At 30.1% G+C, this 15,914-nt stretch overlaps 1 protein-coding gene across 1 annotated transcript in view; it reads left to right on the top strand.

Annotated features, from left to right (window-relative positions):
* Window positions 1-15,914, top strand: part of LOC111628145 (transmembrane protein 94-like) — a 114,635-nt gene that overhangs the window by 86,316 nt on the left and 12,405 nt on the right. The window contains 4 exon segments of the mRNA XM_023371884.1: window positions 1,613-1,740; window positions 4,954-5,170; window positions 8,132-8,340; window positions 15,570-15,744. Of these exon segments, the coding sequence (XP_023227652.1) occupies window positions 1,613-1,740; window positions 4,954-5,170; window positions 8,132-8,340; window positions 15,570-15,744 (729 nt within the window).

Below are 15,914 nucleotides of genomic sequence, written 5' to 3'. Positions count from 1 at the left end.
TTGTGAATATATTTATTGTCCTAGGCCATTTTATTAATTTTTGTATTAATTGAAATATTTTTTAGGGAACATTTCAATTTTAGTATTTCACAAGGAATGCTCATCATTAAGTTTATTTCATGAAATTCTTGCTGCAAGCATTGTTTCAAATAGGTCTTCATTGAAAGGATCATGTTCCTGTGTTTTTGAAGACTCACTGCATTTCTGGTGTTTTCTTATATCTGTCATAGCATCTTTTATTATATTCTTTTGACATCTGCTACTGTACTAGAAATCTTTTGGAGCAACCTGTTGTCCACTGATAAGTCAGACAAAAATATGGTGGTACCATCAGTGCAATCTTCATTAAGATCTTTTACCCATTGTTACATTAAAACATTTTTAGAAATCTCTTTTTCCATTATTAAATAAATATTAATAGTATTCACAACAAATCAGGACGTATTTACAGATATACACTTCAGCAAGCTTAATATTATTCGGAAAACAAAAACGAAACTGTATTAATGACAAGTGGTCTCTGGTAACAAGAAAAAGTACTTAGCTAACAATATCAAAAAGAAATAACAACAACCAACTATATGGGATCCATCTGCAGGTTTTCCCTGAACCTAGAAAGAAAATTTCTTAGTTTATATGTTATCTTCCCTAGATTGATAATTGACAAAGTTATTAGTTTTTATTCCATTCTTTATTAACTAATCCAATTTATTAGAGAATTTTGAGAATTTGAAAAATAAGTTTCATAGCAATGCAAAATGTGATTGCTGGGCAATTTGAAACATTTAAATTTTGTGCACTCATCTATAATTGGATGGCAGACTGATATTTTTGTGTTTTATACACAAAAATAATAAACTACAGTCAAGACCTTGTGCTGCAAATGTTCCAATTTTATGCATCCAAAGCTGGGGAAATTGGAATTCTGGGAAATGATCTGATTGGAAATTTATCATTCATATATCATGACTAACTAACCAAATATTTTAAACAATTTATCAAGCCAGTGTGTCTGCAAATTATTGTTTTCAAAATATTCTTGGAAATCCTGGTTTTTAAAAACAATTTTTTCCTAGTCACTGGAGCTCTGCTAAATTTCCCTAACCCCACTTAAGAACAACGGCTATGACCAATTCAACGAGTTATTGAATTTGAGGGACCACACACTAAAATTAGTGACAATGATGTTTAGGGTATGGGCCCCCTAAAGATTGGTAGATGTCTGATTAGAATCTCATGTAATACTTGCAGTAAACATTAGGTTTTTCTTCTTTTCGTCTTAGCAAAAAACATGCAATATTTCAAAATTTGGACAACAATAAAATGTTGATCAACAGTTTGGAAAGCTAAAATCTTAGTAAATATACACAAAACTATCAATATGAAATATGCATTTATGTGCACATAAAATTTGGCTTATTACCTGTTATAATAAGCACAAAACAATGAAATGAATTTCAAGAAGATGCAGGAAAGGAAAAAACAAGTACATGAATTAAAATACAATGCTTGAAAATTGTAATTAATATCTCATTTGTTCTATCTATTGTTTGAAACATTTATCACATAATTTATAAATTGAATATTATTGAATTTAAAAACTTTTTTTCAGCCCGCTAGATGTGTAAGTGCACCAAGTTTAATAAACCTAGATATTACCACTGTAAAATTTGAAGATGAAATTAGTATGTATTCAAAAAGTGAAGACTCAATGTCTGATACACATTCAGCAACCTCTAGGTATTTACTTTTCACATTAACTTTTCACATTTATTAAATTAAAAGTTTATTAATTTTTTAATTTTATAAATTAATTTTAGCACTATTATTATTATTACTATTACTAAATTTTTTCATTATCTTCAAATAATTCATATTGAATGGCTTTATATGAAAAGCTAACCTTCAAAAAGCTTATTACCGTATATTTGCACAGATAAGAAGATAGTTTAATCATAAAAAAGACCCCCAAAATCCAGGGTCATCTTATAGGACAGATACAAAAAAAAAATTGAAATTATATAAATTAAAACCCTTATAAAAAAACTGACAAACTGTAATTATTTACTGGTAGAAAGTAGCGTGTGACCACAAAATAGAATAGCCCATATGACGTTTTGCTGAATAGTCAAGGTCATTGACCAAATCAGTGTGAATGTTTGCAACAATCGCAAGGCAGTGCTGCATGCCAGATGCAAGAAAATAAAATTTGAAGTTGTTTCAAAAAATTGGACATACAGTAGAGCCTCAATTATCTGACTCAATTGGGGACTGGGATTGGTCGGATAATTGAAAAGTCGGATAACCGAAAAGTATGAAAAAATCCATTATTAGTGTAGTATATTATTATATCCCATGTAATTTGTATATTAGTATATCGCTATTAACCTACACGAAGTAGGTTAATAGCGATATACTAATTAGTATATCATAGATATACTAATTAGTATATAATAGCGATATACTAACAAAAATTTTTTAAAATAATAATCGTCGCTATTATATTAGAAAATTAAGCCTCGTTTAAATACTGGCTCCCTTTCATGGTCGAATGAGTGTTGCCAGCTAAAACACGTAAAAATAATTTTAAAGTAGCCAAGACATAGCCAAATATTGTAGCGCCACATCGCTAGCGGACATTTGAAATTTGCCGACTAGGACGGTCGGTTAACCAAGGTGTCGGTTAATCGGGGGTCGGATAATTGAGGCTCTACTGTAATTCTGTATATGCTATACAGTGTTATTATGTAGATGATGATCGCTGATCTGAACTAAATTCATAGGCCTTTGATAGTTTGGGGGTTGTCTTATAGGACAGATATATGCTAAAACTATAAAACTTTGACGAAAATTTATACTTTGTCTTATCTGAAGGTCGTCCTATCTGCACAGATATACGGTAAATTAAAATTGCTTTATAGATATCAAAATTTTTACTTAATGTTGTAAAATTACTACCATTATAAAAAAAATAAGAATGTTAATTTTATTTTTATAATAATTTCTATACAAAATCCAGCTGAACATTAGAAAATATATGATGTGCAAATATAAACATCTTAAACTTGATAGCTATATATTAAAGTTAAATGATTGCTGAATTATTAATGATTGTCAATTGCTGGATCGTCAGTTACACTATGCAGATGAAGGTCCTGGTAATGTAATTGGAAATGTGACTGCACACTAAGCAGGAGTTGTGGGTTCGAGTTCCATTTCAGGCAGATTCTTTTCTCCCAGAATCTTCTAAATTAATTATTAAAACATTAATTTAATTATAATTATTAAATTTAGCAAGAGATGGCACATAACATTTATCTCTAGTGCCAAATTACTTAGCATTTAATTAATAATAGTAGTAATATAGTCAGATATAATCCATCAATCGTTTGGCTTTAATATGTGATGTGTCTATAAGTAAATGTCATTCATTCATTCATTATTTTTCTGAAGAAAAACTAATTATCAGAATAGTTTCAAAATTTGCATTGATGACAGCATTGGTGTTTGTCAAGATATAAGTATAAAATTATTTAGTTAAAACCAACAGTAGAAGATTGTACATTAAATTAATTTCCCAAAAAACACTTAAATTATAGAGAACACACATTTTTTTGTATAACAGATTTACAAATGGCTAGAATCAATATATTTTTGCCTCACAGGAACACAAAATCATATAGCATAGTTGACTTTCTTTTTACAACTTTTTTAAAAGTTGTAAAAAAATAATAAATATAAAAAGGAAACACTTTTCCTGTCTTACCTGATAGAAAACATTTTATAAATTCATTTGTACAGTTGACCCCCCCTATAACACGGTAGATACGTTCCGGTTTTTATGAATTCATTTTCTACGAGTCCTTAAATACATGAGCCAATCACAGCCCAGCACGTATGCAGTTTATGGACTACAGCTGTTTGAAAGGTTTCTTCCATAAAATTAATCAATTCTAGACTAATTCGACTCAACATTTCCAAAATACATGTAATTTTTTGGGAATAATCCATATAAACTATGCTATAAACAAAAAATTGTAGGATTACTTACCAAGTGTGCACCGTTCGACGACGCCGCTGCTTAAGCTTGTTTTCGTTGTGGAGCTTGTCATCGAATTGCACTCGCATGCTTCCTGATAAGTTATTTTTTTTGTGAAAAATTTGCTGAAGTTTGGAGACATCATTAATATAAATATAATTTTTGTGGACATTAAATAATAAATGGTTTTTAGTAGGTCCGCTGCTCGTTTAAACTGAACGGTTTGTACAATATTCACTATTGATCTAGATTCGAACAAATTCCTGTCGCGACATGAGTCGGCAATGATGTTTTACCGAATTATAGGAGGTTTTTTTGCATGTTTGTATGAATACTGTCACAATTTTTTTGCCATGATATAGGAATCTGAACTATAGGAACCCGTGTTATAGGAGGGTCTATTGTACTTTCTTTTAAGAGATTGCCATCTTTTAAAATTTGCAGTTCTTAATATATTTTTTAAGTTATGCATTTTATAAATTGTAGCTATAATTTATTGGATAGCACAATTTTATTTAAGAAAAAGTAGAAATGAATTTATAAAACACATATTGTGTCTGTTAGTTAAGTACATTGTATCTGTTTATTAAATTTTACTTATAAATAAAAAAAATTTAATAAACTAAACTTTTATGTGCACATAAAATTTGGCTTATTTCAAACTTAATAAATTTTATGTAATTTAATTTTAATATAATTTTAATAAATATTTACTATCCTTATTTAGAGAGTTAAATACCTAAATATTGTCATTATTTAAATAATAATAATAATTTAATTTTCTCATTAGCTATAAATTCATTTGAATAGTGAAATAAAACAATTTTATTGTAAACAAATATTACATTATATATTGTATTTATTTATTTGTTTGTTTTGCATTAATTATATTATTTTTGAATATATAAATATAGGGATCAAATGTTACCACAGTGCATATCAGATCATTCTCCCCGATTAATTAGTAGTGATATGACTAATAAAAAACTGTTGACTCTTGATATGTCTCATCAGTTGGAAGATAAATATTCTCTTGAAGATGAACCAGAAGGAAATCTTTCACATTCTCCAAGTCATGTGACAGAAAGTACTGAACAAAGTGCACCAGTAACATTTGATATGTCTAATAGAGTAAGTTTTTCATTTTACAGTTTAGCAAAACAAATAACAACTCTCAATGAATATCTTGCATGATTAACATGAGTATTTCTTTAAAAACTTATTGCTATTAGCATTTAAATCACATTTAAATGATGTTAATATATAAAATAAAAATAGTATATACAAAAGATACAATAAAAATATATAAAATGTATAAAATAAAGCATGCAATGTAAAGTTTTGCAAAGTTTTTAAATAAATTAGTACGAAAAAATGTAATTTTTATTGTATTGGGTTGTAACATAAATCTGTAGTGTTTTATGCTAATTTTTTATTCTCAACCAAAAAACAGTTACAAATTGTACAGATGTACTGTACAGACTACTATCCTCCCTCATTATTCATAACATTCCTAACTTTTGGACATTTTTTTTAATTTTTCTGCAGTGAACTGAAATGATTGGAGGCAAAGAATTCCAATGTTTAAACTCTCATCATTGCCAACAGAAAGGCCATTTCTTTCTGTTCTGTGTCAAAATTGCTAATTTTTTCCACTTGACATTTTAAACTTCTAACCTAAAAAATGGGCATGTATATGAAAAACTACTCTTGATTGTAGACCAAGAGGAAAACAATAGTATTGACAGCATATTCAACATGATTTAATATAATAATTATACTGAAAGGAAGTACACAGGATGTCAAAAGAGGGTGTTTTTGTAAAAGGTGCATATTGTACAAAGAATGCACAATACTTACTACAAACAATCCCGAGTGTCATGTCAGTAAGGGATATGGCCACCGTGAAGCGCGATGCAACTTTGTACATGATATGACATACTCAGAACAATATGATCCAGCTGTTGAGGCAAGTTATCCCACTCCTCTTTCAATGCATGGATGAAGGTCTCCTTGTTTGTCGGTGGACATTGTTGACCAGCAATACATCTCCCCAAGGCATCCCATACATTTTCAATTGGATTCAGGTCAGGAGAATGAAGTGGCCAGACTATGCAATGAATATCCTCACTGTCTAGACCCACCTCTACAGCCTGTGTGCGATGACAAGGTGTGTTATCATCCATAAAACGAAACTGTTCACCGATAGCACCTCAGAAAATCAAATATGTGGGAGCAGAACTTCATCAATGTACCATTGGCAAGTCATGGTCCCTTGGTCAAGCACATACAGGTCCGTGCAGTCATTGACCATTATACTGCAAGTCAGATGTTGATCCCTTTACTGAATATTTTTGGGGCGATAGGTACTGCAAACTTCACACTATATCAGTTGCCATCTAGAATCAGATGATAGACTGAATCTACTCTCATCTGAGAAGAGCATGGTAGCCCAGTCATCATTAGTCCAATTGTGATGCAGATGGTACCATTGCAAACAGGTGCTTCGGTGAACTCTCGAGAGTGGGACATACACAACAGGTTTTTGGGTCTATAGTCCTTTCTTTCGCAAATGTCTTGCAACAGTTTGATGGGATATCTTAGTTCCTGTTGCTGCCTGTAAATGACTTGCCAGTTCACTAGTTGTGCTGCATCAGTTCCTTTTTGCTAAAAGAACAGTATACTGGTCTTCTTGGAGCATTGCACTGCTAGTATGACCTCCCCCTTGCACCTACTGCACATTCCAATAGTTAGAAATGTTGCCCAAAGCCTAGAAACGATACTGTAAGCAATGCTAAATTCTTCGGCAACATCTGTTATTTGCAGCCTTTCTTCCGGCTTTCCGATTATTCTTCAATGAGTAAAATTACTAAATAATGCCTGAAAGACATGTCCAAAATTTCATTATTGTAACTCACTCCTTCCCATTCAAATTTCACATCCAGCGAGAACTGACTGCACACGCAGATTGCCTGGAATCTCTTATCTGTGCTGTCACATGACCAACACGTGCGAAATTTAAACATTTGGATATGTTTTACATAACAGAGTGCATCACGATTTCATGCATATTTCAGCAGTCTGCTACAGTTCAGTTTCTAACTGTAATTGTTGAAAATAGCATCTGTCCTTAAGTTTTGTCCACCAGTGTAGAATTGAGTTTATTCTCTAAATTTGGTTGGCAGATTTTGATGAAATTTTGCCATTTTTCATTAATTGCGATAAGGAATCCAAAAATGTAATGAGGGTCCATTTAAATTTTAAATATATGGGTCCATGACTTTATTTTTGATATTCAATGGAGTCTGTGCTCATAGTGACAATGTGTCACTATGTCTGTGCTCCCTGACATGATTGAGAATGCCTAACAGAATTTAGGGGGAAAATAAAAACAGAAAATAGGTGTGAAAAACAAACAAAACACAAGAACAAAGCAATTGATGATGATTGCTTTATTCTTGGATGGCCTCTCCATGTTGGCAAGTGCAAGGATTGTCTTTCCTGTGGCTGGCAGGTACAAGCAGTCATGAAAATGGTGGGGCTAAGGGCCAAGATACCAAGATGCCTAGAGTACCAAGATAATGGGGGTACCAAAATTCCAAAGTTGTTACATTCATAGAAAACTGACACATGAATCTGAAATATAATATGCAGTATATTAATAAAAAGAGATTTTATAATTTATAAAGTTAGATTTAACTTTATAGTTGATGTAGTACAGTACAGATATAAGTAACTTGGATCTCATTTATTCCCTCATTTTCTGGATGTTCTACTCTTTATCAATCTTGGGATAAATGAGCATGATTTCCCATTGCCTTCAACACTGCAGAATAAGGAGAAAAATCTTAAGATATAAAAATAAGGGAAAATATCCCTATGCAGTGAAGCAACTGAAGTCTTCACTAGAAAAATAAATTTCTGTTTAATTACAATAGTTTCATGTTTAGTACTATTCTAAAATTAAATAAATTCAAAATTTACTTTATATATAAATGATTATGTAATGAAAGTAAAGTTGCAATTTTTTGCAAACTGTATAATTTTTTAATTTAAAAATATTAATATAAAACTTTGTTATTATTTTGATAGGCTAAACTTCCAAAAGGCATTGAAAATATTAGACCACATATAAAAAATGTAGATAATGTTCCACTTTTGGTATCACTTTTTACTGATTGCACTCCCGAAACAACCAAAGAAATGATTTGTATAATGCAAGAAAATGGTGAAGTTGTCTGTTGTATGGGTAGCTCAGCTAATTGTAGTAATATAGCAGTTTTTCTTCAAGCTGATGCAAGGTAAAAATTTGTTTTAATTTTAATTAAATACTTTTAAAAATATTTTAAATTACAAATTAGTGATCATTGTTAATTTCATTTATTATTTTTTTTAATATATTTTTAATATTTTAAAAATTCAAAGTTGTGTTTATATATTTAAAGAGCTCTATAATATAGACTTTATTAAATTTAATATAATTAAGTGTATTTTTTAACTGTAGAACTCTAAAATGGCAGGAAATAATATATTTTTTATACTTATTAGTTTTAAAAATAATAAACCAATAATTTATATATAAAAATAATAACAAATATCCCTAGTTATATCAATTATGTATATATTAATCTAAATACAGTAGAACCTCGGTTATCTGGACTATTTGGGGATGAAGGTAGTCCGGATAAGGAAAAATCCAGATAATCGAAACAAATACTTTAATTTGTCTTTTAATGATAATACAACACATTTTCTTTTCGATGACATATCGGTAATATTAAAAATAAATACTGTATTTAAATCGTGATCAAATTTTCAAGAAACAAACGTTCGTATTAAATTTGGACTACTACTGACCAGCGCTAACAGACTAGCTATTGTTTAAAGGGCCCTCTGGCGGCTCAAGAAGACGGATTTTATAAAATAAAAAGCAATTGAAACTGCATTTTTATGAATAAAAATTTGACAAACTATTTATTGTTTTATGACGAGTAAAATTTTTTCGTCGCGTTCTCGGCTTAAAAGCCGAGAACGCGATGAAAAAATATACTGCATAAACCTTTGAGGCGCGAGGCCCTTCGGACCGCAAGGCATAGGCGGTGGCCCACATTGCCCATGCTTTACGCCGCCCTTGGTTATAGAAATGATGTAATTTGAGTATATATTATTTATAAATACGTATGTCAAGTTATATTTTTATTATGACGCAAAATATATTTAAGGGTTTATGACCACTGTGCCGGGTGAGACGTTGTTAAAACAAAAAATGTTATTCATTCTATCACGTACATAAACAGTGTTGTAATTCGCCAAGTGCAAATCAGCAAATTTGTAAAATTTTTGTTTATTTTGAACAATCCGGATAATCGAGGTTTTACTGTATATAAAATTACTTGCCCTGACTGACTGACTGAATGACTGATTCATCATTGCCCAGAGCAAACTGCTGAACCTAAAGAGGTGAATTTTGGTACATAGTTAGGGTATGTCATGAAAACGCGCACTAAGAAGGGATTTTTTGAAGTTCCCAGGTGGAGGGGAGAGGGAGAGGATTAAGGCTTAACCAGAAGAACGGCTTCTACTGTACTATTTTAGATGCGATTTTTTTGTTTTTATCTGTGTTTTAGTAGGATATGCCATGGCAATGCACACTAAGAAGGGATTTATCAAAATTCTCCCGCAGGGGGAGAGGGAGAGGATTAAGACTTAACTGGAAGAAAGGCTTCTACTGTACTATTTTAGATGCGATTTTTTGTTTTTATCTGTGTTTTAGTAGGGTATGCCATGGGAATGCACACTAAGAAGGGATTTTTCGAAATTCTCTTGCGGGGAGGAGAGGGAGAGGATTAAAGCTTCTACTGCACTATTTTAGATGTGATTTTTTTGTTTTCAACTATGTTTAATTTTCATTGAGTACTTAGATGTATTAAATTGATAACATTTCAGACATTGTTATAAATATTTTTATATACTTTGATTTTTTAACCAAATGTTCGAACCGTTTTAAATTCAAATTTATTATTGCATATTGGCTCGATTATAGAACTATTGTAAACATTCCAGAAAATTGATCAAATTGAAAACATTTCATTTGATTCTCGGCAATTCTCATTATTCTCAGCGGTAGGTGTTATATAACAATTACTATGGTTGTTGAAATACTGAATATAAATGAGGTTTGCTTGCATAATCCTCGCGGGCAAAGCCGCGGGTAACAGCTAGTTTATCAATAAATTAAAAATAAATATACAATTTCAATTTTGATTAAACAATTATTCTTAAGTTTTAGCTTTATTAGACAATTTTTTTCCAATAATAAAATTTGTATTCAATTATTTGTCTGCCCACATATTAGTGCTTTTTAGAACTCTAAAATAAACTTTTATGTTGATAAGCTCCAAGTTCCTTTAACATGTATTCATTTTTCTTTTTCTTTTTTTTTTGAAATAATCTATTATTTTTATGATAAAAAGATTTAAAATCGTTACAGCCTATTTTAATTTGAGTCATATTTATTTCAGAAATCTTTATTATATTAAAGAACTAGCCTACTCCAGCAACTGTTTTTATCTAATGCTTTCAGCTATCTATTTAGTCATCCTCAGGATAAAATACTTTTGAATAGAATTCTTTAAAGTTTAAACATAATGTTCCAAACAAGAATTATTTAAAATACATAAATTGACAAATATATACATTGAAAAATAAATAAAAATATTATAAAATTGAGGATAGAAGTAAAAATGTACAACAATGATGAAACTATACAGAATAAAATAAATAAATAAATACATAAAACAAAATACTTTTTTAGTCTTTGTTATCATTGTCCACTGTGTTTACAGGATATTTCTGAGCTTTTGATAAACAAGCAGCATCGTTATGGTTTATGCATGAATTTTTAATACTGTGCTAATATATCCAAACTTTTAAAGGGGACCAGCAAGCAGGTAAAACTCTAGAAAAAATATACATATATAAGTATAGTATTAAGAATTTGTGCGTAAACCATAAGGATGCCACTTGCTTATCAAAAGTTCAGAAATATCTCCTAAACACAGTGGACAATGATACCAAAGACTAAAACAATATTTCATTTTGTATTTCATCATTGTACATTTTTACTTGTATCCTCAATTTTATAATATTTTTGATTTATTTATTTTTCAATTTATGTATTTTAGATAATTCCTGTTTGGAACATTATGTTTAAACTCTAAAGACTTCTATTCAAAAGTGTTTGATCCTGAAGATGGCTACACAGATAGCAGAAAGCATTAAATAAAATAAAAACAGTTACTGGAATAGGCTAGTTCTTTAATGTATTTTGCAATAATCCAGTTCTACATTAATATATGAGAAATCTTTATTAGCAGTAGATAATAGAGAATTTAATAGATATTAGATAATTTAAGATTTTTTATAGTTTATTTAAAGAACAGATGCTATCTTGTTGCATTGTTTAATTGCATTATTGTTACATGACTGTAATATAAAGCAGTGTTTTTAACTGATAGTTCACAGACCAATGCTGGACCACAAAAATTATGTGACTATTCTGACACCTTTGCAGTTGATTACAAGTGACATTTAAATAGTAATATAAAGTTACAGTAAGTACTTTGTTATGTACAGTAACTCTATACAAGCTTATATAAGTGTAATAAATAAGCATAATTTTTTGTCACATATAATTACCAGTCCACGTAAAATTATCTATAACTTTACCGGTCCGTGTTTAGAAAAAGGTTGAAAAACACTGGTACAAAGTAAGTAATTACTTAAAAATTTCTTCAGTTATAAACTAGGGAAGATTCATAATGTGTTACAAGTTCACCTAAAGATATGTTAGATTTATGGATGCTAATTAGACATTAAAAAATGACTGAAACATATTTATCATGTTAGTTATTAAAATATAGTCAGTTCTTGATCAGATGAAAACATTGATTAATAAGGTAAACTTCTAATTTGTCATTGATACTTTAGAAAAATTTTTTAACTAAAATTCACCAGATGGTGCTCTCTTAATTAAGCATGAAACTATTGTTAACTGATTTAAAAAATAAGTTTTTTGATAATATACATGATCATTCATTGAATGTTCATGTATAAGAATATTATATCTATACTACTATATAAAGAGAGAACGCATTTTTTGTTTGTGACCACTAATCATGGAAACTACTGAACCAATCGTTACCAAATTTTAACTGTAGCATCTTTATGATCCCCGGAATGTTTACCACTGATCAAACCTACAGATTTTTTATTAATTAAATAAAACTGCAATGGATTTTTGTCTGTGTTTCTCTCTCTCTTCACTAGATTAATACACAAATTAATTTACACACACAAATTAATACTTTCTGTCTATAAGAAAAGTCTATTATTGAAGTTTGCTATTCTATTTGAAGAACTGACATTAAATTTTAATCTTCAAGGAATTAAAAAAGTAATGTCATCACGCTAGATGGCAGTACGTGTACTTATGGTGGGTTTTCGAATTGTTACGGATTAATTTCTGCGGGTAATTGTACAAAATATTCGAAATAGTTATTGAATTTATCTCAAATGAATATTTTTGAGATTGATTGATAAATAATGCGAAGAGCTGCGAGGCAAGATAATAATAATCTTATTCAGAGTTTCAATGGGTTTTCACATACAAAGTGGATTATCCACAAATAATTAATGAACAGTTAGTTCAAATTTTCAAAGTTCTATATGTACATAAGAGCCGGGGAGGCCGCGACAGGGAATGCTAGTATATATATAAAATTATAAACTTATTATATATATAATAAGTATATACTTAAAACTTATTATATATATATATATATATAATAAGTTTTAAGTATATTAAAAAAATTAGACCATCTAATCTGAGAAGCAATTGGAAATTTTTTAAATCACTTAGATGACTACATTGATAGTGATTTACTTTTCTCTAAAGAATTAACAATCTTGTTGCAAAATATGGCAACTGTGATACTTCTAATAGTGAAGATGAACTGCTACTGAATTAGAATGTATTCTATTAGTTACCAGCTCAAATGAAATTAAATGTGCTATGCATCTACATTATTAAATGTATAATAAAACTGGCATTCCCTAAGTCATATTTGATAAATTGGATGAAATTGAACTACCGTGTTTCTCCGAAAATAAGACATCCGCAGAAAATAAGACCTAGCACAGATTTTGCTGAATTGCGAAATATAAGACCTCCCCTGAAAGTAAGACCTAGCGAAGTTTTTTAGTCGTAACGACAGATGGTTGAAAGTGGCCATTGGCTTTTTGAAAGTACAGCCACTGATTGGTCAGCAGACAATTACGCCACACGGCATGATTTGCATAAGACTATGGCTTGGGAATCACAGATTTGCATAACGTTACGGCTGGTAATGGCTAATTGGTCGAACGGGAATCACGCCACATGACATTTGCATAGTGTACAATTCAGTAAGCACTAATTGGTCATCGAGTCCTATGTTGACGCTATAAAAAGGCGACAGTTCGACACACCGGATATACGTCACTCTCGTCTAAGTTCGACTTGGGAATTTTTTTGTTCAATAATAAATGTGAATTCTTCTTCCTGGAAAAAATAAGACTTTCCCTGAAAATAAGACCTAGCGCATTTTTCACAGCAAAAATTAATATAAGACACTGTCTTATTTTCGGGGAAACACGGTAAAAGTTAATCAGTTAGAACATGTTGGAAAGTGTCAATCTGTAATTTCTGATTATTTTAAATAAATAAAAACATTTTTGTTATTCTTTGATAAGGTGATGTTTTTTGTTTGGAAAAACAAGTTCACCTTATTGAGAACTGATTATGTTTATTTATTGCTGTCTTGTGACAGATTCTGTTTTTAATCTCTTAAGATTTTATTGCTTTAAATATAGATTGCATCATTTTTACATTATTTCTGTATTGTTTCTATATTCTGTTAGATTTTTCTTTTATTTGTCTCTCAACTTATCATACACAGTTTCTTGAAATAATGACAATTGCTTTTAGATGCATTTATTTATGATGACTATTGTTGTTTTTTGTTTTATTTTTCTTCAAAATTAACTCTATGTTTATTTTATTGTGTACTAGTAGCCTGGGACGCCCCCTAGTGGGCATTATTTACAAATTTCCATGTGACACGGTTCCTTTGACTTTTTTGTTTCTATCAATATGCTATACAGCTCTGTTAAAGTCCCAATGGTAAGATTTACCCTCCGAATGAAGAGGTGGCGACCCCCCAAACTGTAGCTCCTGTGTGAACAATAAAGTCAAAGGAACCATACCCCTACTTGCGACCCTTCGTGAGATATGAGCCCCTGAAATAATAAATTCCTGTTACAAATATACTGAATTATTTATATTGTTATATTGACCAAATAATAATTTATGGGCCAAATGAATTATAATAATTTATATTGTTAATTTAAATTCTAATTAAAATTGTTAATTTGAATGTTTGAAATATGACACACGATAGGGGCGTCTCTAGTGTCCGTTATCAAACGGTTACGGGACAGATGGACACCCATTGAATGGGTTATATATATATATATATATATATATATATAGATTTATGATACATTAAAACCACCCGTATTCATTTTTCTATTTTACATGGTCTTCCAAAAAGAATGCTACCATTTTAATTACTGTAATTATGTTTAATTATTACCTGAGAAGTATATTTTGTACATTAATTGATAGAGTAATTGTCTACCATCTGCATTCATGTCTTTTTGTCTACTGCCATTAAGAAGCCATAAACAAAAATGGCTACTCCACAACAGAGAAAGTGTTTTCTGTTCTGCAGTCCATAAAGTCAGAATCAGTCATCATTGTGTAACAAGAATGACAATAAGCCTTACAATGTGGATCACTTTAAAATTGTCTGTGAAAATAAAAAATCATCAAAAATCATGTTGCAAAACGATGACTGACTTTGTGAACAAAATGGTTTCTCTGTTGCAGAGTTACCATTTTTGTTTATCGGCTTCCTAGAGGCAACAGACGAAAAATGTTTGTTTACAGATGGTAGGTGAAACTCAAACATTTCCTATTTCAGTTGATGTACAGTACAGTACATTGCATATTTCTCAGTTAATAATTAACATAATTACAGTAATTTACAATGGTAGAATTTTTTTGGAAGATGCTTCCAAATATATATTCAAGAAAAACTTAATTAATACAATAAATCTGACTTACTGAACCTATAACTGATGCGTATCACTCTTTTTCTTTCACAAATCAAACGTTTTCATAACCCCTTCTGGGTTCTTCATCAAATTTTTGAAATCGGTATTTGATCCAGCTGTTATCCTGATGAAGAACCCAGAAGGGGTTATGAAAATGTTTGATTTGTGAAAGAAAAAGAGTGATACGCATCGGTTATAGGTTCAGTAAGTCAGATTTATTGTATTATATACAACCCAATGTGCAGTGATAGTATATTATTATATAAAAACTTAATTTTATAACAACTATATTATAACAATGATTTATTTTCAGTATTGCTATAGAACCATTATATCCGCAACTGTGTATGCAGCAACCTGTATTTGACACCCCTTCCATACCAGATAAACCAAAGTTAATAGAATTAAGTCAACAAATGAATAGTTTACCATGTGCTATGACCTTTCACAGAGAAGATCCTGTCAGCATGTATCATTTAATTATGGAGGTATTATATATTTTAATAAGCTCCTAGTTAAAATTCTTTACAATTAAAATTTGTATAATTTAAAACATTTATTTACTGAAATGTTCAATTTTTAAATAAAAATTAGTTTGAAAATCTCAGAATCAAAAATATTTAGATTGTGTTGTATATATATATATATATATAATAAA

The sequence above is a fragment of the Centruroides sculpturatus genome, unplaced genomic scaffold (assembly GCF_000671375.1).
Source record: "Centruroides sculpturatus isolate CEXI.00-Female unplaced genomic scaffold, Cexi_2.0 scaffold65, whole genome shotgun sequence".
NCBI lineage: Eukaryota > Metazoa > Arthropoda > Arachnida > Scorpiones > Buthidae > Centruroides > Centruroides sculpturatus.
Note: the sequence above shows the minus strand (reverse complement) of the source record. Positions and strands in the feature narration are given on the sequence as shown.